General features: G+C 39.6%; 2 protein-coding genes across 4 annotated transcripts in view; both read right to left on the bottom strand.

The window, feature by feature from the left end:
• Window positions 1-4,869: 4,869 nt before the first annotated feature.
• On the bottom strand, window positions 4,870-16,991 carry LOC129411862 (uncharacterized). Of its 2 annotated transcripts, none has more exons than XM_055164046.1 (6): window positions 16,715-16,991; window positions 11,268-11,329; window positions 10,015-10,293; window positions 9,684-9,832; window positions 9,011-9,165; window positions 4,870-6,527 (listed from the first exon to the last, which is right to left on the bottom strand). In XM_055164046.1, exons 1-5 carry the CDS (start codon window positions 16,965-16,967, stop codon window positions 9,015-9,017), a joined length of 894 nt encoding a protein of 297 aa, XP_055020021.1. In that variant the 5' UTR covers window positions 16,968-16,991; the 3' UTR covers window positions 4,870-6,527; window positions 9,011-9,014. The 2 variants fall into 2 exon arrangements, with proteins under 2 accessions (XP_055020021.1, XP_055020022.1); XM_055164047.1 differs by lacking the exon at window positions 4,870-6,527 and adding an exon at window positions 8,736-8,802.
• A 3,987-nt stretch (window positions 16,992-20,978) lies between these two features.
• Window positions 20,979-25,674, bottom strand: part of LOC110161316 (uncharacterized) — a 22,479-nt gene continuing 17,783 nt past the window's right edge. Inside the window, exon 6 of one of the 2 annotated variants that reach the window (XM_055163427.1) lies at window positions 20,979-23,300. In XM_055163427.1, coding sequence (XP_055019402.1) covers window positions 23,270-23,300 — 31 coding nt within the window. In that variant the 3' untranslated portion in view covers window positions 20,979-23,269. The remainder of the gene's footprint in view (window positions 23,301-25,674) is intronic. The other variant, XM_055163428.1, reaches the window with a different exon arrangement.

Below are 25,674 nucleotides of genomic sequence, written 5' to 3'. Positions count from 1 at the left end.
AGGTCTAAACCAGGTCTAAACCAGGTCTAAAACAGGTCTAAAACAGGATTTAACAGGACTAAATCATGCTGTGTGGACTGTCTTTTACCAGACAAAACTTCTTATGTTACGATTTCCTCGGCTTTGCTTCTCTACAACAAATCAAGTAATCCAAAGTATTCAGATTACATTACTCACTTTAAGTAATTTAATGGATTATGTTACAAACTACATTTTGGGGTATGTAATCTGTAATCTGTAGGGGAATACATTTTAAAAGTCACCTTCCCAACATTGCCCTTATGTAACAAATTATTACTTATCTATTTTACTTTGACATGTACATTTAAATGTATATAATTATGTCTTATTCAACACCTGTCTCTTGCTCTTTTTTGAGAATTTATTACCATTTCTATATTTTTTTTCTTATATTATTTCTTCTTATGTTGTGATGTGTGAGCTACTGTGTCCAAATCATTCCCCTTGTGGATCATTAAAGTTTGAGAATAAATCTAAAAGCGTGGTTATGGATGTATCTTTTGTGTTTCAGGTGAGAAATGATCATTTAAGTGAATATTTCTTTCTGATAAATATGGTTTTGTAGTTTGGAAGCATCATATGTTGCCTAACCTAACTGTAAAGTGAATAGTGTGTTCATAAATGTGTCACTTGTTTCAGTGCATACGGCAGTAAATTAAAGTGAACATACACTCTCTGAAGCCCCTTTATCTGACCACAAGTGCTACACACTCACCACAACGCACATAGAGAGCCACACAACAACAATACACCAATCAAAGCGCACACAGAACTCACAGTTGCTAGTGACCCGCAAGGACAGAATACAACCAGAACACAAATGCAACACAATGAGATACTGTGTTTATCAAGCAACAAAACATATGAGGGGGGAACAGGAAGATCATTTAAAACAGGGAAAAAAGAACAACAAAAAGAGTGTGAAAAGGAAACAGCAGACACACAAACACAAGCAATAAAAGAACCACCAGGACAGGAAAATCTGACATCAGCTCAACGACCAAGAGACAAAGCCACATCATGGACTGGAACAATTAGCTTGATTCACTTCGCTTGACAGTAGGCAGGTACTTTTTTTTAATTTAACCAATCGTTGCTGTTTGGTCATGACGTAGGTAATGCACCAAATCTCGTAGGAAGAAGAACAATAACGTCTTTCCTCTTGATAATGTAACACCTGGAATTTACAGGTAACTTTAATAACAAAGAAAGCCAGTCAGTGTGTGTGTGTGGGTCTAACAGCCAGACGGCAGCTTTTATTTACAAAAATGTTAAAGGTGCTTTTAACAGGTGAGGATACTACTGCAGGGGGGAGGCTCCACCCTAAAGCTGGGGTGAAGGAGACATGCTAGAAGTGAAAAACAAACAAGATTAATACAAAGAAAACCGTTACCACAACTGAAAACACCCAGTTACAAGTGCCACCATCACCAATAACTATAAATAAGGTCACCCTCTATGTGAGCCCCCTCCACACCCAGACACCTCCAGGCCACACCCACTGCAGAGCTGGAACAAATCAACAATCAACTCAAACTAAAACTCAAAAACGACAACCAGCACTGAGCCTGTAACACAGTGCAGTTAACAAAATACATCCATTAAAATTAAACAATAAGATAGAAGTTAAAAGCATACCTCTGATCTGGACTGTTAAAACCCTTAAAATTATATTTACAAAAATTACCAATTTGTTGTCTAACAAGATTAAAATGAACAAACATTACATTTGTTTGGCTCACCAGAAATAGCTGTGTGTTAGACCTGCTCAGGAAGAGGAAGTGACCACATGATCAGCTACCTTGCCACAATAAAATTCACCAAACATTCTCTTTGTTCCGGCTTTAAATCCTTGATCTCAGGAATCGTTGCCAACACAGAATGTCTGTCTTCGTCTATGTCCATCTTGACCCTTTGTTTACTGTTGTGCTGTTCCACAAAAGGGACCCAGACAGACACGACGAGTTTCACTAAACCAGGACTAAACCAGGACTAAACCAGGTCTAAACCAGGTCTAGACTAGGAATAAATCTAGGTCTAAACTAGGATTAAAACCAGGACTAAACCACATCTAAACCAGATATAAATCAGGATTAAATCTAGGTCTAAAATAGGTCTAATCCAGGACTAAAACCAAGTCTAAACCAGGTCTAAACCAGGATTAAATCTAGGTATAAACCAGGAATAAACCAGGACTAAAAACAGTCTAAACCAGGTATAATCCAGGACTAAAACCAGGTCTAAACCAGGTCTAAACCACATCTAAACCAGGTTTAAACCAGGACTAAAAACAGTCTAAACCTGGTATAATCCAGGACTAAAACCAGGTCTAAACCAGGACTAAAACCACATCTAAACCAGGATATGGGCTTCACAGCTCACAGCTGATTGGCCGGTGCGTGGTCTACAATTTCCAGGATTCTTGTGTAACCGGGTGTTTTGAACTATTCTGACTGTGGTGCGTCCGTGAAAGTGTCCACCTGTGCATCGCTGCGCGTGGCTCCCAGCGTCATTGATTAGGCGATTAGAAAAGGCTGCGCACACCGTAGTGGGGCAGTCGGGGCTTTCGAGGCTTGTAAACGCGGCGCGTGTAAGTACCTGGAGTTGTTTCTTCAGTGTTTCTTTGAACTTGTTTTAATGCCTTGTTTCTGGTGCTTAAATTTAAAGGTGTTGTCTGGAGGAGGCGGAGACGGCGGCCGCTCCTGACGCGCTCCCGGCCCCATGTCGAATACGCCTATTTTAGAAACCAGGTAGAGGCTCTGGGTCAGTGGTGCTCACACTTTTTCAGCATGTGAGCTACTTACAAAATGACCAAGTCATAAAGATCTACCTAATACAAAGCCAAGCAAACTGCACTGAAACACTCTGTGCCCTTTTTTTGGACCCTCACCCATAGTTTGAGAACCCCTTCTTTAAGAGAACTTCCTCTGGCACTTTACACAAAACTGTGAAAAAAGTGAAGGAAGATTTTTAAACCTGTTTTTTAAAGTTCAAAACTGGAGTTACATTCTTTTCTGGTTTTGCAGTGATATTTACCAGCCTCTGCACGTTTACCAAACCAAACACACATCGTGACAAACACAAATGCATTTGTGCACTTTTGTTAGACAAACTTCAGCCAAATGTGGCAGTAGGTCTGTTCTGTAGATCTGCTCTATGCTGTAGACCTGCTTTGTGCCAACACTATAACACAAATTTAGACTGGTTTTTGCTTCACGTTTGGTCTTGCTCTTCTAATCAGCCGCACTGTGGGAGGGGCTTGTGTTCGCTGTACGCAGGAAGGAGCGAGAGCGTGAAAAGGCGAGGGGCGGCGTGCTGACGTGAGGCAGATGGACAGGTAGGATGTTTAGGAAGTTGAACCTGCCCTGTGATGCCCGCTGGTACACGAGGGCACACGCTGTTGCAGACGAGCCGTGCATAGGGAGCGTGTGTGTTTGTGATGCGCCGTAGAGTCTCCGCGGGTTTCAAATGAGCGCACAGGCTGCACTGAGACGCCCCACACGCTCCTGCACCCGCTACAAGTTTATTGCCAACAGCAGCGGCCGTAATGAAATATGATCACACTTGTTGAGTGTCAGACCTCGAGTGAGAGACAAGACAGAGTCCAAACACGAGTCCGAGACGAGACACGGCGATCTACCCACACGACCTTGGCGATCGACTGGTAGATCGAGATCGATGTATTGAGCACTCCTGATCTCGGTGATGCATGCTGGGGGGTGGTGGCTTTTGTAGGCATTTATTAATTGATGTTTCTCTGTGTGGCAGATTACACTGCTGCTGCTGGTATTCTGCTCTCAAACTCTCCAAATTGCCAGAAGTCCAAGTCCCTTAAACTTTCTCAGTGTTTCTATAGCTTTTTACCTGTAGTGGGAGTAATCGCTATAGCGTTCTGCTGGGGGGGGTGTACAATCACGCATAGTGCACTTTGGAATATCTAAAGTCCTAAAGTGAAGTCACGCACCTAGCACTTTGCATCTAAATAAACTAAACCCCCTTTTTTTTTTAAATGTATATAGATTTGCACTAGCACTTTGGGTTTTAGTTCCCAAATTGTGTCGGTTGTGTGTCTTAAGAAAAATGTGTAAAATGAGCTCTTTTAATATTAACTAGAATAAAGGACCATATGTTTTTCCACTTAATGCCTTTGTCCTGTGTTTTAGCCAGACTTGCCTGTGTTGTAAATAATAATTAAATAAATAGAAGTGGGGGAACCCCTTTTGAAGCCCCCTCTATGCTACACTTGCAAACCATCTAATGTATTATGATTTCTGACCTAGTCGCTGAAGAAAAATAAAAATGAGTGGAGGCACTAGATGGCACCAGCCTGGCTATGAAACGACACCATGGTCATCCACAAAGCAGGTCTGAGGAGCGTGAGTCGGGACGAGGGAGCGAACACCTTCCGGTCCTGAGGAAGGCAGCAGGACACGTCAGCTTCCCCTACTGTCTGACAAAACCAAGTAAAGCAGCTTACAAGACACATCACCACACCGTTATGTCTGAGGAAGAAACAAGAAGTAGCCGAAACATGTAAAGCAGGTAAACAAACTCTCCTGTCTGACTAAAAGAATTGATAATCCTAAAGCTCTTGTTTCCGGCTACTTTTAATTGAGATAAATCTTGACTTTCAATCTACCGTTTATCCCGCAAAACATCCTTATCAATAACCAATATTTATAAAAGCACTGGCAATCCTGTCTCAATACTATCTACCCAAATGCATTGTATATTTTATTTTTCTTTATTTAGTTTCCCAGAATACCAAGCCTTAACTTCCCCTCAGCCTTCATGTCTAGTATTTTTGTAATGAATAGTAAATCAGGATTACATCTGTTACGAGGACAGTTAGTTTAAGTGTTTGTATTATTTTATTTTATTTTGGAACAGGAAATGTATCAAATAAATTAATACTTCACATTCTTTCAGTCATTTTAACAGTAAATATCAGTCAGTCCCTTTTAGATTCTGTTTGAACAAAGAAGTGTCTGTAATCGAACCTCAGAGTGAGAAAAAAAATGTCATACCTGAGGATGATCCAACCACAGCTGCAAACTCAAATGTGGAAGAAAAAAAAAAATCTCGAAAATTCTCAAATCATACCCAACAAAATGTATAACTTACTGTATAAATAAGAGTTTGTTTCATGTGTGTCTCTGATTAGTAAATCCGTCTGTCTGTGAATTCTGGAGATGGAGTCGGTTCTAGACCATAGACTGTATAAATGGACATCGATAACCTGCAGCTAAAATGTTTATATTAACCCACTCCACATGATCTTGGTGTTTTAGTTTTGCATTTTTTTCTGTAAATCAATTCCCGTTCTTAATGTTGAACTGGTTCCAAATTCCCCCCTGTAAGTGCTGGCCTCATGAGCTTCATTTGACTGGAGCCAAATGCTATAGGTGATGTCACACTCCTTTAGTCCACTTCTTTATACACTTATATTATTTTATTACTTATTTTTCTATTTTATTTTGACTTGTACATTTACATTTATATAATTCTGTTTTATTTCACATGTGTCTCTTTTTTGAAACTTATTTAGAATTTATTTTTTATATTTATATGTTTGCTCTTTGTTTTATATTTTTTATGATGTGTGAGTTACTGTGTCCTTGTGGATCCACACTGTTGGACAAGTGACTTTAAATTCATTTCAAAGTAATTAGTTACATTACAATATTACTGCATTTAAAATGTAAAACATTACATTACTATTACATTACTTCTCACCAAAATAACTGCAAAGATGCAGAACTTTTGCACCGTATAATGGACTGAACCAGAACTAATCTTGGACTAGAACTTGGAATCTAGTTCCGCCCCTGAGAGAACCCTGAGCACGTGGCACACGGTGTCTGAAGGTGTGATCGGGCGTCAGCTGCGTTTAGCGCCGTGGAGCGTGGAGTTCTGCGTCGGTCCTTTCGCTCGTGGTCACATGATGGTCTACGTGGGTACTGTTGGTGTCGCAGTGATTTTAGCAAATTTGTATGAAGAAAAACCCACCACTTCAATCCAGGTTAAAAATGCATTGGAACGTGTGTTACTCACATTTGTACCGAGAAAAATATTACAATTTTTTTTTCCCAGAATGATCTTAAATTACTGTAGTAATTTGTTACTTTTATAATGTGTCACTCCCAACACTGTGGATCAGTAAAGTTTGTCTAAGTCTAAGTCTATGGTCCAGGTCCACTCATCTTTGTGAAGTTTTGTCTCAGCGTGTGGTTCTGGCTGCACAGGTAAGACGTTTCCAACAGTAGTTACAGCAAAACTACACATGTTCTTTGAGGATCCAGTTAAAATGATGATGAATGTTTAAAAAGTGAATTTACAAGAGGAACATGATAGAAGATACACACAAACATAAGCCACAGTAACAATGGCAACAATAGAAAAGCTGTTCAAACCTAAATCTAAAAAGATTAATTTGGTAACTTCCAGTTTGAGGAAAGTGAAACCACTTGAGTCAGAGACATAGTTTCTTCACAGCAGGAATAAATCTGAAAAACAAAAACTCAGCGGTCACACGATGTGAAGGACACAGGGCTTAAACACACTCCCTCTCACACGACTCTCTGCACATTATGTTGTGTTTGATCAGTACATTCTAAGAAACAAATAAGTTATAACTTCTTTAGTAGAATACTCTCATTTCTGAAGGACCCAAATGATCTAATTTATCTCCTGACTTCTGACTGGTTTCAAGAGAATTTAAAGAAGAAATTCTATCTTATTCCAAGTGCAATTATAACACAACATGAACAGTGAAAAGAATATACACTCTTTATTCATTCTAAACACTTCTATAGCCACAGCTGCCCTGGGACAGACAGACAGAAGTGAGGATGCTCCTCGGCTCCTCCTCCTAATATCAGGTTGTCATGGTGCTAATTTTATGCTCTTTAACCCAGATTTATTCTGTAATATCTCTGGCAGTGTGTGTGTTTTGAGTTTGACTTCCTGTTGTATTGGTTGTTCGCTCCGCCCTGTGTCTCGTTCATCTGTGTGCATATATTTATACTCTGTGTTCTCTTTGTTGGTTCATTGTCAGTGTCACGTCTGTTTGGATCTTTGTGTTTCCTTGTTCTTCTGATTTTTGTTGAAGTCAGTTAAACAACTTTGCAAATGCAGTCCTGCCTTTTGAATCCTTTCAGCTCAGGTTGCACCTCTGACACTTGGATCTTACTCCCAGACCATTGCACTTGGATTATTATTTAAGTGGCCTACTCCATTAAACCTGGTCCCTGTTGAACCCTGTTGAACACTTGCTGCCCTGTGTTGACCTTCCTTATGCCCTGAGCCACCGTCAGACAAGAATCTCCGTCTGGGGTGGTTTCCTTCTGTTCTTGCCTCTGTGCCACCGCTGGACATAGTTCTCTGTCCGGGGTGGTTACCTGTTCCCCGAGACCTCCCTGTGATGTCACACAGCAGCTGCTTCCTGCTCATCTCCTGGACTCCATTAAGCAGGTTTTTGCTCCTCACCTGAGGCCCTCTTTACACACTGTCTTGTCTTTGTTGGGGTCCATGTCCCCTAGTTCTCTGGACTCGTCACTGCAGACTTCTGAGCTGTCACCTTTACATGTGGAGTCTCTGGGTGTTTCCAACCAGCAGTGTTGTGCAAGTTCACACTTTTCATGAACTAGTTCAAAGTTCAGTTCATTTTATTTTTAGGTGAGATTTGTAAATAAAAGGCTGAACTTATTTTTCAAACTGACTTTCAGTTTACAAGTTTACAACATAAACCATAAACACTCTAGAGCCACATCAGCCTGTGTGACATTATAATGTGTTTAATGTGCAGCTTTGACACATTTGTATTGAAGAAGCGAAAACTTAAAGCCGCAGGCTAATTTGCATAAACTGCGCTGATGAATCGGTTTCTGTCGGACTAAAGGACACGACTATATGTGTTCTTTCTGTGACAGAGGGACGACTGCAACTTTTGGACGCGTAACTAGAATGCACTGAAGTGTCTGAGAGCGGCTCCACTGCATGTGCTCGGCGTGTGTGTGGAGCAGCTCGTCCCGCTCGCGGAGATTTCAGAAAATAGGATCCAACCTATTTTTTGACGCTCTACGCGAGCGTAGGGAGAGCAACTATTATTGTGTTTGTTTGTTTACCGTCAGCACATCATGCTCCCGGGGCAGTTCTGTGTCATGTGAAAAAGCCCAGGTCCAGAACGACTGTTAATAAGTACTTTAAAATTTACTTTTGAAATCCTCGTGTTTGCCGTGGTCAGTCTGTACAGAAGCTAAACACAAGACTGTTCAGCAGTTAGTTTCACTGTGGACCTGATACAAGCGGCTAAACGCACCCAGTCAAGTCTGATCGTCTTTCCCATTGACAAACACAGAGCCAGAGCCGCCCGTGTACGTCCTGATGCAGCTGCCTGTGGAGCCGCCTTCCGCGTTGACGCGCGGCTGTGGTTTCGCAACGTTACGCGCGACAACGCTGACGAGTGCCCTTGTCACTCGACTCATCAGGTGAAAACAAATTCCGACATTTAATTGAACCCAACAGTGATGTACGTCGTTCATCTCACATAATTTGAACAAATTCACATTCAAGTTCTTGATTTACAAATGTGTTGGGTTCAGTTCAAAGTTCACTGAAAAATGAACCTGTTCAATGAACGTGTTCCTTTGAACTCGTTCATGCACAACACTGCCAATCAGGCCCTACTACAGTTAGATTTTTTTTTTCAGACTCTACTGGTACTGTCTTCACCCGCTCTGGGACTTGGCAAGTGCAGTCCTGCATTTTGGATCCTTTCTGCTGTAAATGTGGCAAAAGTGATCATATATCAGATATAGTCTTTAAAATACTGTTTGATGTTCTATTTTGGAGATTTTGTTCAAAAACAGCCAATCTCCCATCTGAGATTAAGACATCATTAAATTGTAGAACATGAATGCAGTCTAGTTTTACTACATTTGCTTCTGACCGAAAGCTGAGAGAGAAAGGAGTATGAAGTTACACTTACTTGACTAACTGGGGTCTAAATCTGGAGAAGGGGCAGGTAGCACCCTTTCAATCACGGTAGCACCCTTTTTATCGCGATGTGAGATGTATTTCAGAACAGCCTCCATCTGATCTCCTTTCCCTGAACCCTCCAAGGAGCGCAGCCAGTTCACATAACTGCACAAAGAGACAACATGCAACATTTAAAAATATAAACATGTGGACTTTTCAGAACTTTTAAAAAGGTTATAGTTGTTTCCCCTCTTTACTCCATCAAAGTTGTATTTAGAGTGATTCATGCATGTCTGAATCATCTTTATTCTCCTGTATTCAAGATGTCATAGTTCAGATCTACCACTGTGTTCACCTCCACCAGTACACGCCCACTGTGATGTACACACTTCCTTCTCCAAATACATTTACTTAATGGGTGATACGTAGGATTCAGCAGCATCGCTTACAAACAAACAAACAAAAACTCTGCTCTAGTGTGATGTGCATCTATGCACAGGACGGCTTAATCTGTGATACACAAAGGATTCATTAGAGTCCCATAGTCATTTTGGTACAAAAAAAAAAAAAGTCTGCTCTAGTGTGATGTCGTTTTAGATTAGTTTTGTGATCCAAAATGTAATAGTACTAGTAGAAGTAGTACTAGTTTTTTGGCATTTGGAGAGTTTCACCGAAGATTTTACCTCTTCTTCCTCTCGTCTGTGGAGTTGTATAAATCCTGACGAGTGACATTTGTATATGTTCCAAAGCCAATAGGAGCCAGTCCTTCTCTGTAAAAATGAACCTCCTCCATCACATGTGAGAAGTGTCTCACATACTCAGCCAGAGCGTCCTGACAAATGAACAAATATGTCTGTATTAAAGCAGTCATCCTCACAGTGGTCAGGTGATGTTCCTTTGAGAGCACTATGAGCAGTCAAGGTTTGAAAACAAATGAAACCTTAGTCTGAGAAAAGAATCTCTTAAAATAAATGATTGGAAGACCAAATGAACCTCTTTGGACTAAAAGAGTACCTTGTTCTTCATGAGTTTATTCTGAGACATGTTCCCCTCGTCTCTCTCTTTCAGGTGAGTGGCCACCACATACACCGCATAGTTTTCATGGTTCTGCAGGAGCCACTCGAAGCTTTTGCCAGCGTGTTTCCCAAACAGCAGCAGCTCGCCTGACCATGCAGTCTCAGGTTTGGGACTCTGTTTCACCACAGTCTGGCTCGGTTTTGCCTGGGTCGCACCATTGGCCTGTTTGAGGGGCTTTGCAGGCGGCTCAGACTCTCTGCCACTGGGGGCTTCCTTCTGCAAACAAAAACAAAAACTTAGTGTCACCTCACATGACATCACAACATGTTATTGATCAACAATGTCTAATACAGATGGAATAACACAGAGTTTTGTTCACATACAGCAGCTTATATGGTTAAAGTGCATATGACAGGTCAGAGCAGTAAATCCTCTCCAACATAGTTTTAAAACATTATTTTTTAAATCTTATGAAAAATTTTGCAAGTTTTTACAAGTTTAGAAAATCTGGTCAGACTTATAATTTTATTTCCTGGTTGGAAGATGTGACATAGGAGGAGGTATGTTACCTAGCAACCATCAAAATTACACAACAGCAACAGCTTTATTTTGTTAAATCAATGTTTAAAGTGTGTGTAGTGAAATATGTTTTCCTTGTGCATCAATTGATTCTATTTTAGATGGAGTTGGTGAAGTTGATGACATAAGCAGAGGGATTCTGTTATAGAACCCATGACTACTTCTGTATTTTACAACTTTTTGTTGTTTTCTACATTTTCACAAACACAAACAGATGTAAAACTGATAAATATATGAGTACATGTACTATCCCAAAAATCCAAATCAGAATTAGAAAAATAATGAATGTACTGGAGTCTCCAATAGAAATGATCAGATTGAACATTTGTGAACTGAGTGAGTGAGTCTGGCCCGTCAGGACGAGGCTCTGTGACTCTACTTCACAGAGATCTGAGACGAACCTCCCCAGTTCAGACGGCTCTGATTGACAGATGGATTATCCAATCAGAGGAACACATGGTCCACGCATCAAAACAAACATGACGTCTTACGAGGAAAAGTAAAAGTGCCCTTCCTAAAACTGGATGATTTTCTGCTGCCCTGTGGCTCTTGTCCACATTTGAACAGATCTGGAGATGGATCCACTGCTCCTGACGCTGTCACCCCAGCACCAGACCAGAGCAGAGACCAGAGACAGGACCAAGTTTGGACGTGTACTTTGTGTTTCTTACATTGAGCGTTCCATTCATCTGCACCTGGGAACTCACATCCAAACGAGACGCGTTTCTGGATTCTGAAACAGAGGACGGACACATGAACTAACTTCATTTTCAATGAACATTCAGCTACAAACATGAAGAATTAGACTTGTTTTTGTTTTTTTTTATGTCACACTCCATATTTAACAGTATTTGTGAAGGTTTAGGTCCATATTATATAATATAGGGTTTACACATACACTCTGTGGGATTATTCTATTTAGAGGACCTTATTTGTAATAGCAGCATGCCATAGTAGTAGGCTAGTAGTAGTAGTAGTAGTAGTAGTAGTAGTAGTTTATGTAAAAGGAGGTTTAAAAACCTGATCTCATCAGATTTCAAAAGCTAAATGGACTGGTGCTAGGGATACAACGAAATGAAAATCTGTGTCCAAAACCAAATAAAAATTAAACACAACCAAAACCAAATATCAATTGCAGTTGTTTTTTCACTATTTTAAAAATATTGCATAAACAGCCTGGAATACATTTTTAGACATGTTTTTAAAAGAAAGTAAATGTTTATTTTAATACTCTTTAAATATTCCAGTAGCCTTTCCAGAAAGTATACCAGTTTTTCATTTATTTTCATTCATTCAAGTTTTGACAACAATTGTTGTTTCAAACAAAACCACAATTCCAAAAAAACTGAAGTGTATTAAAAATAATAAACCCACAACAAACCAATTATTGTTCTTTTGGCACAAGTCTGCTGAGCCACAGTAGACAGGCTGATCATGTAAACAGAAGGCTCAAGTAAATGTCAGTAAGTGTGTAACCTCACACACTTACAGCCTGTATAACACAGGTACACACACACCAAAGACCAGGACAGATAATAACACTACTTCAGCTTCAAAATAAAAAAGAAGAAAACTGTGACATCTGAGACATCTTGTTTTATATAGACAAAACATTAACAACTGTGCCTGTATATTAACGTGCAAATAACAAATGAATTATTGTCCTTTTGGCACAGAGTCTACGTTGCCAACTCCTTCAGGAACAGTGGCAGGTTCTTCTTCATGAACAGTAACTTCTCTGCTTTGTCACATGTCAGTCTGTTCCTGCTCTCATCAAGGACATTGGAAGCAGCACTAAACAGCCTCTCGCTCTCTGTGCTTGTGCAGGAGCAGCCAAGTACCTTGGAATGGAATCAACATTGTAGGTTCAGTTAATAGTTATCAAGCAATAAAAAAGAAATATAGAGAATAAACCAATCCCTTATTGTTTCAAATGTGACTGTACATCATCATGTCTCTTATGCACTTTCATTGTGGTATTCTTATATTGTTTTATATTGCATTAATTAAATTATACCTTTTGTTTTTACAACTGTAAACCACTTTGTAATTATGTTTTGAAAAGTGCTGTTAAACTTATTGACTTATGACCTACCTGTCTGTCTGTGCCAAGTCAGGAAAGTGGCTTTGATTGGTCCTCCAGTATGTTAGAGGATGGTCCCTCCTGGTGATGAGGACAATGACACATAACAGTTCAGCTGCTGAGCAGTTGCACTCGTCTGCCTGGGATCTGGGTCATTTTCCTGGAGGTGTCCTCAGATGTGTCAGAGAGTGAGGACACACACTGCCTCTGGGGTGTGGATTCTTTTTGTCTCTGCACCTCCGCCCCCTTCTCTGTGCGCCACTGTCTCCAAGCGGCTTTAAGAAGTCCAATTCACCCTGGTTTTGACTTGTGTCCTTAGCCAAGACACGTGACACGCCCACACGTCCTATTATGAATGTGGTGTGTGTCGGTGTTGGTCAGAGGGGAAGATGGTGCACACTCAAAGCTTCTCCCAGAGCTACACCAGCATTTCACAACCAAGTGTGGAGTGAATGAATAATACACTGTAAAGAAGTAGTGCCCAACCTTTGTGGACCAGTTTAATGTCAGAGAACATTTTTACAAACCGGCCTTTAAGGTGTGGAAGAAAAATATGACAAAATAAAATGATACGACCAACACAAAAACTGTGGTATTTTGTAAATATAATAATAAACGATTCCAAAGACATCTGTCGTTTACTCATTTTTGCAGCTTTTGAGTTTAATATTGGTGTAACGGATTCAGTCATTTTTCAAAATAAAATAACGTTCAGACTTGGATAATAAATAAAACGTAAATAATATAAGTTATTTATTTTTTCTGTGCGGCCTGATACCAAATGACCCATAGACCTCTGCTGTAACGCATCTTTGACTGTCCAAAAGGCTGTTATCATTTCAGGCTATTATTATTCGTAGTAGCCTAGTAGTAATATAAATAATGTTGTTGTTGTTACATTATTTAACAGTGGGATCGGTCAACAACTAGGTTACTAACTATAAACCAAGTCAAATCCAGGTCATTCCAGCTCTACCTGCATCTAGAAAATGACCAAACTACGTTGTTGAGCTAATGATTGGGTACAGCCAGAGGCGGCGCTACCATTGGGCAACAGCAGGTGTCCCTGCGGGGCCCCTGAACCTGGACGGGCCCCCAACCAATTACCCCTCAGTGCCACTAATGGCCGAGGCCTCAGAGCAATTTGATTCACTCACTGTGACATTAAATGAGAGAAGTTTACTTTTAAAAAAGTAAACATCATCAAAACACTATCTGATGGTCAAATCAATTTTAACTGTCAAAGCCTCCCCCCTTTCACGTTAGAATGGACTAGTCTAAGAGAGAGCGCTGAGTGGGAGGGGCCTGTCGCTGCAGCCGTAGTTTAAAGATGTTTACAAAATGGACAGACATGAGATTATTGAAAGAGTCCAGTTGGATTTACTCTTGCTCTTTGGAGTGTCGTGAGGATGTCTGTGTGCTGAGGTAGGCCAAAGATCTCTCTTAACTCTACTTTTTAACTTTATTTTCACTTAAGACACAGCTACCCCTCAAACAGTCTGTTCACAGAATCAATATTCTGGTCCACTTTTAAACATGATGAGTGAAGGAGCACTGAATGCATTGAATGGTATTATTATATAATACAATGCATACTTACTGAGGTATACATGTGGAGACGACCCAGCTCCTAAATATAGATTGTGTATATTAATTGTTCATACTTACAAACATCTCCAGGCTCGTATAACCAAGCCTGGAGATGTTTAAACTGCCGAACCCTACGCACAGAAAAGTCGTCCCACATAAAAAATAAGTCTAAAAAATAAGTCTAGACTAAACTAACTAACTAACTAACTAAACTATTACTAGAGCCACTTAATATAATTAATACCTGGTTAAAGCTGTGTACTTTTTGATATCTAATCTGCCCTACCTCAGAATTTCAGCCCTCATTCATGGATCTGCACCTCTCTCTTTTAGTTCTTCTTTTCAGGAGCAGCAGCAAACCTAACAAAGCCCAGTGTTGGTTTACCACTAAAGAGTAATCGATGGAATTACTCTCTCCTGTGTAACTCTGTTACACAGTTACTGTAATGAGGTTTTGTTATTTTACTGTGAGTCTCAGCAGCGGTGCAGATCAGACTGCTCTCTCTCGTCTCATTCAGAGGAACTGGAAAGTTTGGGAAGTAAACAAGACTGAGGAAAGGAATTAGAGTCAGTGATTGGTTAAAAAAAGAGGACTGACTCTAAAGTTGACCAATCAGAAGCAGCGTGAGGCAGCCATAAAGACTTTCCTGACATTTCATTGGTTTAGCGCTGACACACGCTTGAGTATTGTGTTTTCAACACATGTGAGGAAATATACAGATTTGTGTGTTTTTTTATGGATATACATCGTTATTTGACGACTCTTTTGTGATGGAAGCACAAACGGGCGATTACAGCGGGAGGAACATGTTCGTCTGGAGTTTACAGATTTCTAAAAAGACGTCAGCGCTGTGACAGTGGACACAGCCCTCTGCTCTCGTTACTTATGGTAAGTGCAGCTCATCTCATTTGATTTGGTTGGTTCATCTCTGGTTTTACATGTGTATAAGCGCTGTCATGTGGCGTGCACATGTTTGTAATCTTCTGATATCCAGGGGTGTAGTGGGTGTGGTACGCGGGGGTTCACCGGCCACTCACTTCTCCATATATAATAAATAAAATAGCTACGACTTAAATGTCAAACCGAGCTACTGGCAATGGTGAAAACAACCTGCACAGGCTCATGATATCTGCACTACTGTCCTATAGTGACCTGAACCAGGAGTGAACCAGGACTAAACCAGGACTGAACCAGGACTGAACCAGGACTGAACCAGGACTGAACCAGGACTAAACCAGGACTGAACCAGGACTGAACCAGGACTGAACCAGGACTGAACCAGGAGTGAACCAGGACTAAACCAGGACTGAACCAGGACTGAACCAGGAGTGAACCAGGAGTGAGTGTTGGGACGGGTTGTGGTGAGCCCACCTAGACTGTCAGGTGAGTGCAGGTGAAAGGACGGGCGCAGAGCTCCGTGCTCACGGGGCTAAGCGCAGCGGTCACCCAATTGCTCTTGTGGACACTCTGCTCCACGAGCTCGGGGTTCTCTCTCTCTCAAGTCCAAGTTTAGTTCTGGTTTAGTCCTGGTTTAGTCCTGGTTCATGTGTTGTAGTCCATGATTTATGTTCTGTCGGTGTTTCTGAATGGTGTTTATATTAATAACATGATTCTGCATCATTTTGAGTAAAAATGACCTGGTGCCTTTATGTTTGTACTGAAGAGAGAGAGCAGGGGTATGAATCTCGTGCCCCGCTTAAAAAGCCCCACTACACCACTGCTGATGTCAGTGTGTTTGGTAAATACTGTTGGACAGTTGTTTGCCCCGTGCTGTTGTGACGGTTCAGTTGTGAATATGTTGGTGCTTCTCTGTGGATGAAAACAGTTTAGAACTCTGCCTCTGGGGGCATTTGGTGAGTTGCAGGACAAATAAGGCTGAATTTAGCTCCTTTTTACTTGGAAAAGCAGTTGGGGTGTATTCAGTTATTTATTTATTTATTGTAATTTCATTAAATTAGTAAATACTTGGTAAGTAATACTTTCCTCACCCTGTAACACAGTTTCTACTGCAGTTAATTTGGGGGAGAAGTAGGGTAAGATAATTGTACCTAATTACTTTTTTTAGAGAACTTGCCCAGCACTGACAAAACAACATCCAGTGAGTTTTATTTCATAAGAAGAGAGTCTTCAAATATAGGTCAAATGTTGGTTTTATCTCAGAGCTACTTTAAAGTCCAGTTTCTTTATTAGCTGTAAACTACCTGCATCAAAGTGGGTCTGGTTTTTACCGTCAGAATTTAGAATCTCTCTTGTTTTCTTTCAGCTCTGGTTCTATTAGCTGCCTAAATAATAAGACAAGTTTCCAATCCATCCTTATTCAAACAGAGATGTGTGTGTCAAGAACAGTGGGGGAAAACAAAACATAAATATATATATCATTTTTAAAAAGCGTCCGTGACCTTTAAACGCTGCACCCATCCTCACCCATCCTCACCCATCCTCACCCAGCTCCAGAGCCTCGTTGTTGCAGCCGATGTCCCGCAGAGTGTTGATGGTTCTGCGCAGAGCTCCAGCCTCCGTGCACCTGGACACGAGCAGCTTCGTGATTTCCAGGCGGTTCTTCTTTTCCACTTCCCCGGCTCTGATGCGCGGCTCCACCGAACTGTCACGCAACTGAAAACAAAATGTGTCGAAATTTCCGTCCTCCAGTTCCATGAGAGAATGAAAGATTTCCGTGTTTGCGCTTTTAAGAGCCATGGCGCACGCGTTTGTGCACTTCTGTCGTTCTTTCGTGTGTTTAAGATTCACTTTACCCCGCGGTACAGAACCAAGCGCTGATTGGCCAGTGATGAGACAGAGGGAGTGAAAAGAGGGAGGGACGGTTCTGTGGAAACGCGCTGTCTAAATGAGCTACCAGCAGCCTAAATGGAAAGTGATGTCTAGTGATTCACGCTACGTTGACCAAGCGACCTTATGTTTTTCCATTTACATTTGCATAGATCCAGTAAAGCCAAACCCTGACCTCTGACCTCTGACCTCCCCAGGTTTACAACATATTTCTCTGGATTAGAGACGTGGGTTTGATGCTGTTTGCACACACTGATCACACTTTATATCTTGGTTATGTACAATTTCAACTCATTTATATGAAGCTGCGTAGTTCATTTGGACACTCGTATTCTGCTCAAGGGAGCACATATCGACAGGCCAATTTATCCATCAAACAAGAACAATCAGAGATATCAACCTGGTCCTCATGAGGCGTCGGGGGTCAGTTCATCAGCACAGAAGCAGATTATAAGGAGCACAGCCCATATCACATGATTATTATATCCACAATGTACTAATGTGTGTATGTGTACAGGCCCATGAACATTTGTGTGATGTTGGTCACACACAGTGTTGGGAAGGTGACTTTTAAAATGTAATCCCCTACAGATTACAGATTACATACCTCAAAATGTAGTTTGCAATGTAATCCATTAAATTACTTAAAGTGAGTAATGTAATCTGAATACTTTGGATTACTTGATTTGCTGTAGAGAAGCAAAGATGAGGAAATCTTCACATAAGAGGTTTTGTCTGATAAAAGAAAATAAAAAGCCCAGACTCTTCTTAACCGTATTAAAAATATTATTGATAGAAGAGAAGGAAACATGTCCACCCAGCATGGTTTAGTCCTGTTAAATCCTGGTTTAGTCCTGTTAAATCCTGGTTTAGTCCTGATTTAGTCATGGTTTTAGACCTGGTTTAGACCTGGTTTAGACCTGGTTTAGATCTAGTTTAGACTTGCTTATAGTACTGTTTTAGTCCTGTTTTAGTCCTGTTTTTAGTCCTGGTTTAGCCCAAAATGTGAAAACAGGAAAATATCGCCCTGTATTCCATTTATTTCAACAAAGTAACTGTAATCCAATTACCTCTCACTGAAACAGTAACTGTAACTGAATACAGTTACTCATAATTTGTACTCTGATTACCGGGACATGTAATCTGTTACTCCCCAACACTGGTCACACATGAGAATGTCTGTGTTTACTAGTGTGGAACCAGTGTGGAACCACTAGTGTGTGATTGTAGATCAGGGTGTTGTGTTTCACCAGAAAAACAAGAAATGGAAAGTGTTTTTGTTCCAGTTATTTCAACGGCATAAACTGAAAGAGAAAGGAACTGTTATAATGAGTGATTATCTCAAAAACTATTCATATTTGACTGTACAAATGTATAGACTTATAAATAGATAATAATTTTTCTGAGATTATGAGACACTTGTTGCTCGAGCTCCATCCTTCACGGAGTTATGACCAAAAACACATATTTGACCTTGGTTACCTTGACCTTCAGGTGACACACACACACACACACACACACACACACACATTATTCAATCATTTAGATGAATTTGGGTTGAGGTAACTCACTATAGAAGATAAAGAAATGACTCAGATCTTTATATTAAATAGTAATAATAATATTTAACACCAATATCATAGACTACAGTGTGAACTTCCTATTATAATACAGTGATATTTTATTTATACAGCAGCTTTCTAAACAAAGTTACAACGTTTTCTACACATGGAAACAAAATCTAATTTAGAACTAAATCATCAACAACAAATCTAACACAAACACACAATAAAACCAACGCACTTTTAAAATGTGACGTGTTCCTCCACTTCTGCCTCTGGAGCTCAAATCGACGGTATTTAAACAGCGCTTGGGGGTTGAGTGCATGAGCTGTTGCACTGGTAGCACAAACCGACAGGACACCGGCAGTGAGAGGAAGAGAAAGTGAGTGAGGGAGAGAGAATATGTGGAGTGGAAGAAAAGAATGAACGCATTTATTTGTCAATTTCTTCACATGACAAGACAGACAAAGGAAATGTTTGTTTCTCTAGATTAAATGTGTTATTGTCCTGTTGATCTCCTTCTAAATCAGAGCTGTCGAACTCAAATTCATAGAGGCCGAAATTAAAAACTGGGACTAAGTCGTGGGCCAAACTAAATATTTATTGAAAAATGTGAACAACATCTGGAGAGCTTCTGGGAGAATGTTCTTATGAGGCAAAACTGAAGCTCTTTGGCAAAGCACATCAGCTCTATGTTCACAGACACACAAATGAAGCACATCGAGAAAAGAACACTGTCCCTACTGTGAAGCACGGAGGAGGTTTGGTTTTGTTCTGGGGCTGTTTTGCTGCATCTGGCACAGGGTGTCTTGAATCTGTGTAAAATACACAGATTCTGTCAGAAAGCTCAGTCTCAGTCGTAGGTCATGGGTCTTCCAACAGGACAATGACCCAAAACACACAGATAAAAAACACACAAGAATGACTAAGAACAAAACACTGGACTGTTCTGGAGTGTTCTTCTGTGAGTCCAGATCTCAATCCTACTGAACATCTGTGAAATGAGCTGAAACATGCATCTGGAGAAGACATCCTTCAAAACTGAGACACTACAACAGTTTGCTCACAAGAAACAAGTCAAAATACCAGTTTCATTGACAGAGACAGAAATCATTTGTTTACAGAGTTTGTGCAACAAAATATAAAGTTAAGTTCAGAGTATCATCATTTTTGTCCAGGTCAGTTTCATTATTTTGTTTTTTCAAATGATTCTGTTGAACCACAGGTGAAAAATGATGTTTGATTTTTGTTGGACAATTTTCAGTAATTTTTTATATATTATTGCTTTTCTCAGTTTCAAGTTATTTCAGTGATGATTGTTGATTTTTCTTTCATTTCCAGAGGGAACCAACAATTTTGTCCATGTCTACTGTTATGACTTTGGAATTTAAAATCATATCAACCGACATATAAAGAGGGAGCTGAGTAAACCACTCTAGTGATTCTTTCTGAGATAAATCTTGACTTTCAGTCTATAAACCATTTATCCTGCAAAACACCCTTATGAACATTGTTGGGAAGGTGACTTTTAAAATGTATTCCCCTACAGATTACAGATTACATATCCCAAAATGTAGTTTGTAACGTAATCCATTAAATTACTTAAAGTGAGTAACGTAATCTGAATACTTTGGATTACTTGATATTGTCTTGCTTTTTAAAACTAAATGAATGTACCAACCACATCCTGAAAATTCTTGTTTGTTCTCTTCAAATTGTCTGTTGAGCCCAAGTCTCCATGAACAGACTTTTGTTTGTTGTACAGAAGCAAAGACGAGGAAATCCAAACATGAAATGTTTTGTCTGCTAAAAGAAAATAAAAAGGCCAATCTTTATTAACCACATTAAAAATATTATTGATAGAGAAATTATTTTTATATGAGGTCACTGCTGCCTGAAATTATGTCCACACTACTGTTCGTGTCATATTGTTTAGTCCTGGTTTTGGTCCTGCTTTTAGACCTGGTTTAGTCCTGGTTTAGCCCAAAATGTGAAAACAGGAACATATCGCCGTGTAATCCATTTGTTTCGATAAAGTAACTGTAATCCAATTACCACTCATTGGAACAGTAACTGTAACTGAATACAGTTACTCATAATTTGTACTCTGATTACGTAACTCCAGTACATGTAATCTGTTACTCCTCAACATTGGTTATCAATAACCAGTATTTATAAAAGCGTTGGCTCTCCCGCCTCAGTACTATCTACCAAAACACACTGTTTGTCGAAATGAATTTATTTAGTGTTTTATTTATTTATTTATTTATTTGCTATTTGAGTTTCCCAGAGGGCCAAGCCTTTTACCCTCGGCCTTCATGTCCAATATTTTCGTGATTAAGAATAAATTAGCATTACATTTGTTATCAGTAAAAGCTTTATTTGATTTAAACTTATTTCCCTCACATCTGGGAACAGTTAGATCATGTTTATGAAATGTAAAGGCAAAATCTTACATAGAGCTTACATCAGGCATGTCCAAACTATGGCCCGGGGGCCAAATGCGGCCCTCGGACACATTTTTCTTGGCCCTCAGGCTTCCAGGTAAATTGGCCCAAATGACCTTGCATCAATTAAAAAGGAATTTTTTTGCTGCAAGTTTTTTGAAAATCTACCTTGATAAAGCAAATATTTCATATTTTGTGTGTAGTTTAAGGATTTTAGCATGAATAAAGACTGATGGCTCATTCTAACATGATAAACATGCACATATTTCAATTATTTCCTGTACTGAGCACCAGTCTACAGTCCTCGATCGGCCCTCTGCTTCATCTGTGTTTAGAAATGTGGCCCTTGACGAAAAAAGTTTGGACACCCCTGGCTTACATCATATCTGGTGACAACACAGACACAGGTCATGAGGTTACTTTAGCTACCTGAAAGTCATCATCATTTTATTTAGGAACAGGAAATGCATCAAATAAATTAATACTTCACATTCTTTTCATCATTTGAACAGTAAATATCTTGTGGTTTGCTTTTGCCTGAGCAGTCAGTCCCTTTTAGATTCTGTTTGACTCCAGAAGTGTCTGTAATCGAAGCACAGAGCGAGAAAAAACTGTCGTACCTGAGGATGATGCAACCACAGCACAAATGTATAACTTACTGTATAAATAAAAGTTTGTTTCATGTGTGTCTCTGATTAGTAAATCCGTCTGTCTGTGAATTCTGGAGATGGAGTCGGTTCTAGACCATAGACTGTATAAATGGACATCGATAACCTGCAGCTAAAATGTTTATATTAACCCACTCCACATGATCTTGGTGTTTTAGTTTTGCGATTTTGTCTGTAAATCAATTCCCGTTCTTAATGTTGAACTGGTTCCAAATTTCCCCCTGTAAGTGCTGGCCTCATGAGCTTCATTTGACTGGAGCCAAATGCTATGGGTGATGTCACACTCCCTTAGTCCACTTCTTTATAAACTTATATTATATTTTATTACTTATTTTTCTACTTTGTTTTGACTTATACATTTACATTTATATAATTCTGTCTTACGTGTCTCTTGCTCTTTTTTGATTCTTATTTAGAACTGATTATTACTATTTATATGTTTGGTCTTTGTTTTGTTTTTTTTGTGATGTGTGAGTTACTGTGTCCAAATCATTTCCCTTGTGGATCCACACTGTTGGGCAAGTGACTTTTAAAGTGTAATGTGTTATTTATGACTTGTTTCTGTCATTTCAAATCTGTTACATTACAATATAACTGCATTTAAAATGTAAAACATTACATTACTATTACATTACTTTTAAGTTACTCTCACCAAAATAACTGCAAAGATGCTGAACTTCTGCACCGTATAATGGACTAAACCAGGTCTAAACCAGAGCTGAACCAGAACTAAACCAGGACTAAACCAGAACTGAACCAGGACTAAACCATGGTCTAAACCATGGTCTAAACCATGGTCTAAACCAGGACTAATCTTAGACTAGAACTTGGAATCTAGTTCCGCCCCTGAGAGAACCCTGAGCACATGGAACACGGTGTCTGAAGGTGTGATCGGGCGTCAGCTGCGTTTAGCCCCGTGGAGCGTGGAGTTCTGCGTCGGTCCTTTCGCTCGCGGTCACCTGATGGTCTACGTGGGCGCGTCTCCGGTGTTTCTCCTCTGCTGATATCGCGGTGATTTTAGTGAATTTGTATGAAGAAAAACCCACCACTTCAATCCAGGTTAAAAAAGCATTGGAACGCGCGTTACTCACATTTGTACCGAGTAAAATATTAACATTTTATTCCCGTAATGTCTTAAATTACTGCAACGCATTACAGTAATTTGTTACTTTTATAACACGTCACTCCCAACACTGTGGATCAATAAAGTTTGTGTAAGTGTAAGTCTAAGTCTATGGTCCAGGCCCACTCATCTTTGTGAAGTTTTGTCTCAGCGTGTGGTTCTGGCTGCACAGGTAAGAAGTTTCCAACAGTAGTTACAGCAAAACTACACATGTTCTTTGAGGTGCCGGTAAAAATGACTGTTTAAATGAATGTTTAAAAAGTGAATTTAGAAGAAGACAACATGATAGAGAGAAGATACACACAGATATAAGCAACAAACAACAATGGCAACAATAGAACATTTTATCAAACCTAAATCTAAAAAGCTTAACTTGGTCATTTCCAGTTTGAGGAAAGTGACGCCGCTTGAATCAGAAACATGGCTTCTTTGCAGCAATGTATCTGGAAAACAAAAAAAAAAGAAAAACAATATGAAGGACACAGGGCTTAAACACACTCCCTCTCACACGACTCTCTGCACATTATGTTATGGTTGATGAGGACATTCCAATAAACAAATAAGTTATAACTTCTTTAGTAGAATAATCTCATTTCTGTAGGACACAAATGATCTAATTTAACTCTTGACTTCTCACTGGTTTTAAGAGAATTTAAAGAATGAATTCTTCTTCCTTAAATTCTTCTTCCAAGTACAATTATAACACAACATTGAGAGTGATTGTTAAACACCAGGGGGCGCTGTAAGACTATGACCCGCTGCAGGGTGTCCACACAAAACTTAACCATGTTTGTGTGTTTGTGGATATGTGTGTGTGGTTCAATAAGAAACAGAAAGAAAATAACCATTAATTAACACAGACAAATAATTAAACATATTACAAATATAAATAAAAGACATGAAACACAAACCGCAGGGCATCCCTCATGTCACCACAGTGATCAATATGAGCTACACCACACTGGCCCTGTAAGAGAGCAAATAGGGACGGGTATTCGATGAAATTTTCTTAATCGATCGTCGGAAGAATTAACGATCGATTATTATTATTTTTTTATTTATTTGAGACAGGGACAGCGCACAATTTTCGCATTAACCTTGACAGGAGAGATGCATTGTACATCAGGTTGTAGCATCAGTGCTAATTTCCACCTGTCGTCCCTGGACAGGTTCATTGATTGATTGTATTAAACTGACCTTGACTATCAACTGTTCTGGAAACCTGGAGCATGTTCTGGGTTGATGGGGGAAACCAGAGCACCCGGAGGAAACCCATCCAGACACGGGGAGAAACATGCAAACTCCACACAGAAAGGCCCCGGGCGACCTGGGGATTGAACCCAGAACCTTCTTGCTGTGAGGCATGAGTGCTAGCCACTCAGCCACCGTGCTGATTATCGATTAATCATTAACATTTTTATATTAAAATGATCATCATTATTATTACTATCTGCACTACTAATCTGCATAAATAAATTCAACTTTACGACATATAAACATAACGATTCTAGAGCCACATCAGATGTTTAACATTATAATGTGTTTAATTCAGTTTTGCGCAACTCTCACAGAAACAAAACTTAAAACCACATCACTAATTTACATAAACTAAGTGAAGATAAAACTACAGCTCTTGTGTCGCTGATGTGGTTCAATTTCTGTTGGATTAAAAGACATGACTCAGGTGAATACAGGTTAGTGTGACCAGATTTGTGTTTGTCAAAACCAGGACACCGTACGGGGGGAGGGAGGTGGGGACTCATCATCCACATTGAGCGACTCTCACCTGGTAAAACTTTTTCCCACTGGACACAGAAACATATGTGCTGCTTTGTACACTGTGCACATGGACTCACACTTGTCCCAACGCAACGGAAAGTGTGGAATTTCTTGTACAAGTCATCGTTAAATCCACATTTGTGCTTCGGTACGTTGCAACCTACATTCGGTTTGTCGATTAAAATTAACATAATCGATGAAATTCTTAATGATCAATTACCGATTAATCGATTAATCATGCCCATCCTTAAGAGCAACGACTCTATCTGTTGAAGACGAGACGCACGCAGTAATTATTCAATTCACTTTATAACACCGTCATCAAGTGATCATATATCACATACAGACTCTTTAAAATACAGTTTTATGTTCTGTTGTGGAGATTTCTTTAAAAAACAGTGAATCTCCCATAAGAGTCTTTTGTGCCTCCATCTGAGATTATGACATCATCAGATTGGAGCACATGTCTGTTTTACTACACGATCCAACATTTATCCTGCAAAAAGGCCACTTCAATAACCAACATCTACAGACTTAATTCATAGTTAGATACATTTTCTCCTCATCCCTCAATTCAGTCGCTGATCCCTCTTTCATTTCAGTTAGTTTCTCTTATTAGGTTTGATTTACTGTCATATGTTAAGTTATGTTTACATTCTTTCTGTTTTTTGTTTTTGTTTTTTGTTTTCAATGAATCTGAATGTCTGCTGTGTGTGTGTAGTGTATATTACTGTATATATGTATAATAAGTCAATAAAAAAATCTAAAAGTCTATTTTACTACATCTGTTTTAGACCTAAAGCTGACAGCTGACAAAGCTCACATTTACTTGAGTCACTTTTTAAAGAAATTGTACTTTTCAGAGTACTTTTTCTTGCAGCATACTTTTACTCCTACTTGAGTAATATTTAATTGATGCAACAGTACTCTTACTTGAGTAAAAGTGGTGCTTCCTCTTCCCACTGTAAGTCTAAGTGACAAAAGTTTTATGTAAATATGAAATGATTTGGACCTTTGTGTTTCTTGTAGCTCCTTCAC

This window comes from Boleophthalmus pectinirostris, unplaced genomic scaffold (assembly GCF_026225935.1).
Source record: "Boleophthalmus pectinirostris isolate CB_2022bp ecotype Guang Dong unplaced genomic scaffold, ASM2622593v1 HiC_scaffold_6, whole genome shotgun sequence".
In the NCBI taxonomy this organism is placed as follows: Eukaryota; Metazoa; Chordata; class Actinopteri; order Gobiiformes; family Gobiidae; genus Boleophthalmus; species Boleophthalmus pectinirostris.
Note: the sequence above shows the minus strand (reverse complement) of the source record. Positions and strands in the feature narration are given on the sequence as shown.

Coding starts and splice junctions, on each gene's coding strand:
- LOC129411862 (XM_055164046.1), bottom strand. CDS start 16,967: ATGGCTCTTAAAAGCGCAAACACGGAAATCTTTCATTCTCTCATGGAA. Junction 9,833..10,014: donor ATAAACTCATGAAGAACAAG/GTACTCTTTTAG, acceptor TTCATTTGTCAG/GACGCTCTGGCTGAGTATGT. Junction 9,166..9,683: donor ACAGACGAGAGGAAGAAGAG/GTAAAATCTTCG, acceptor CTCTTTGTGCAG/TTATGTGAACTGGCTGCGCT.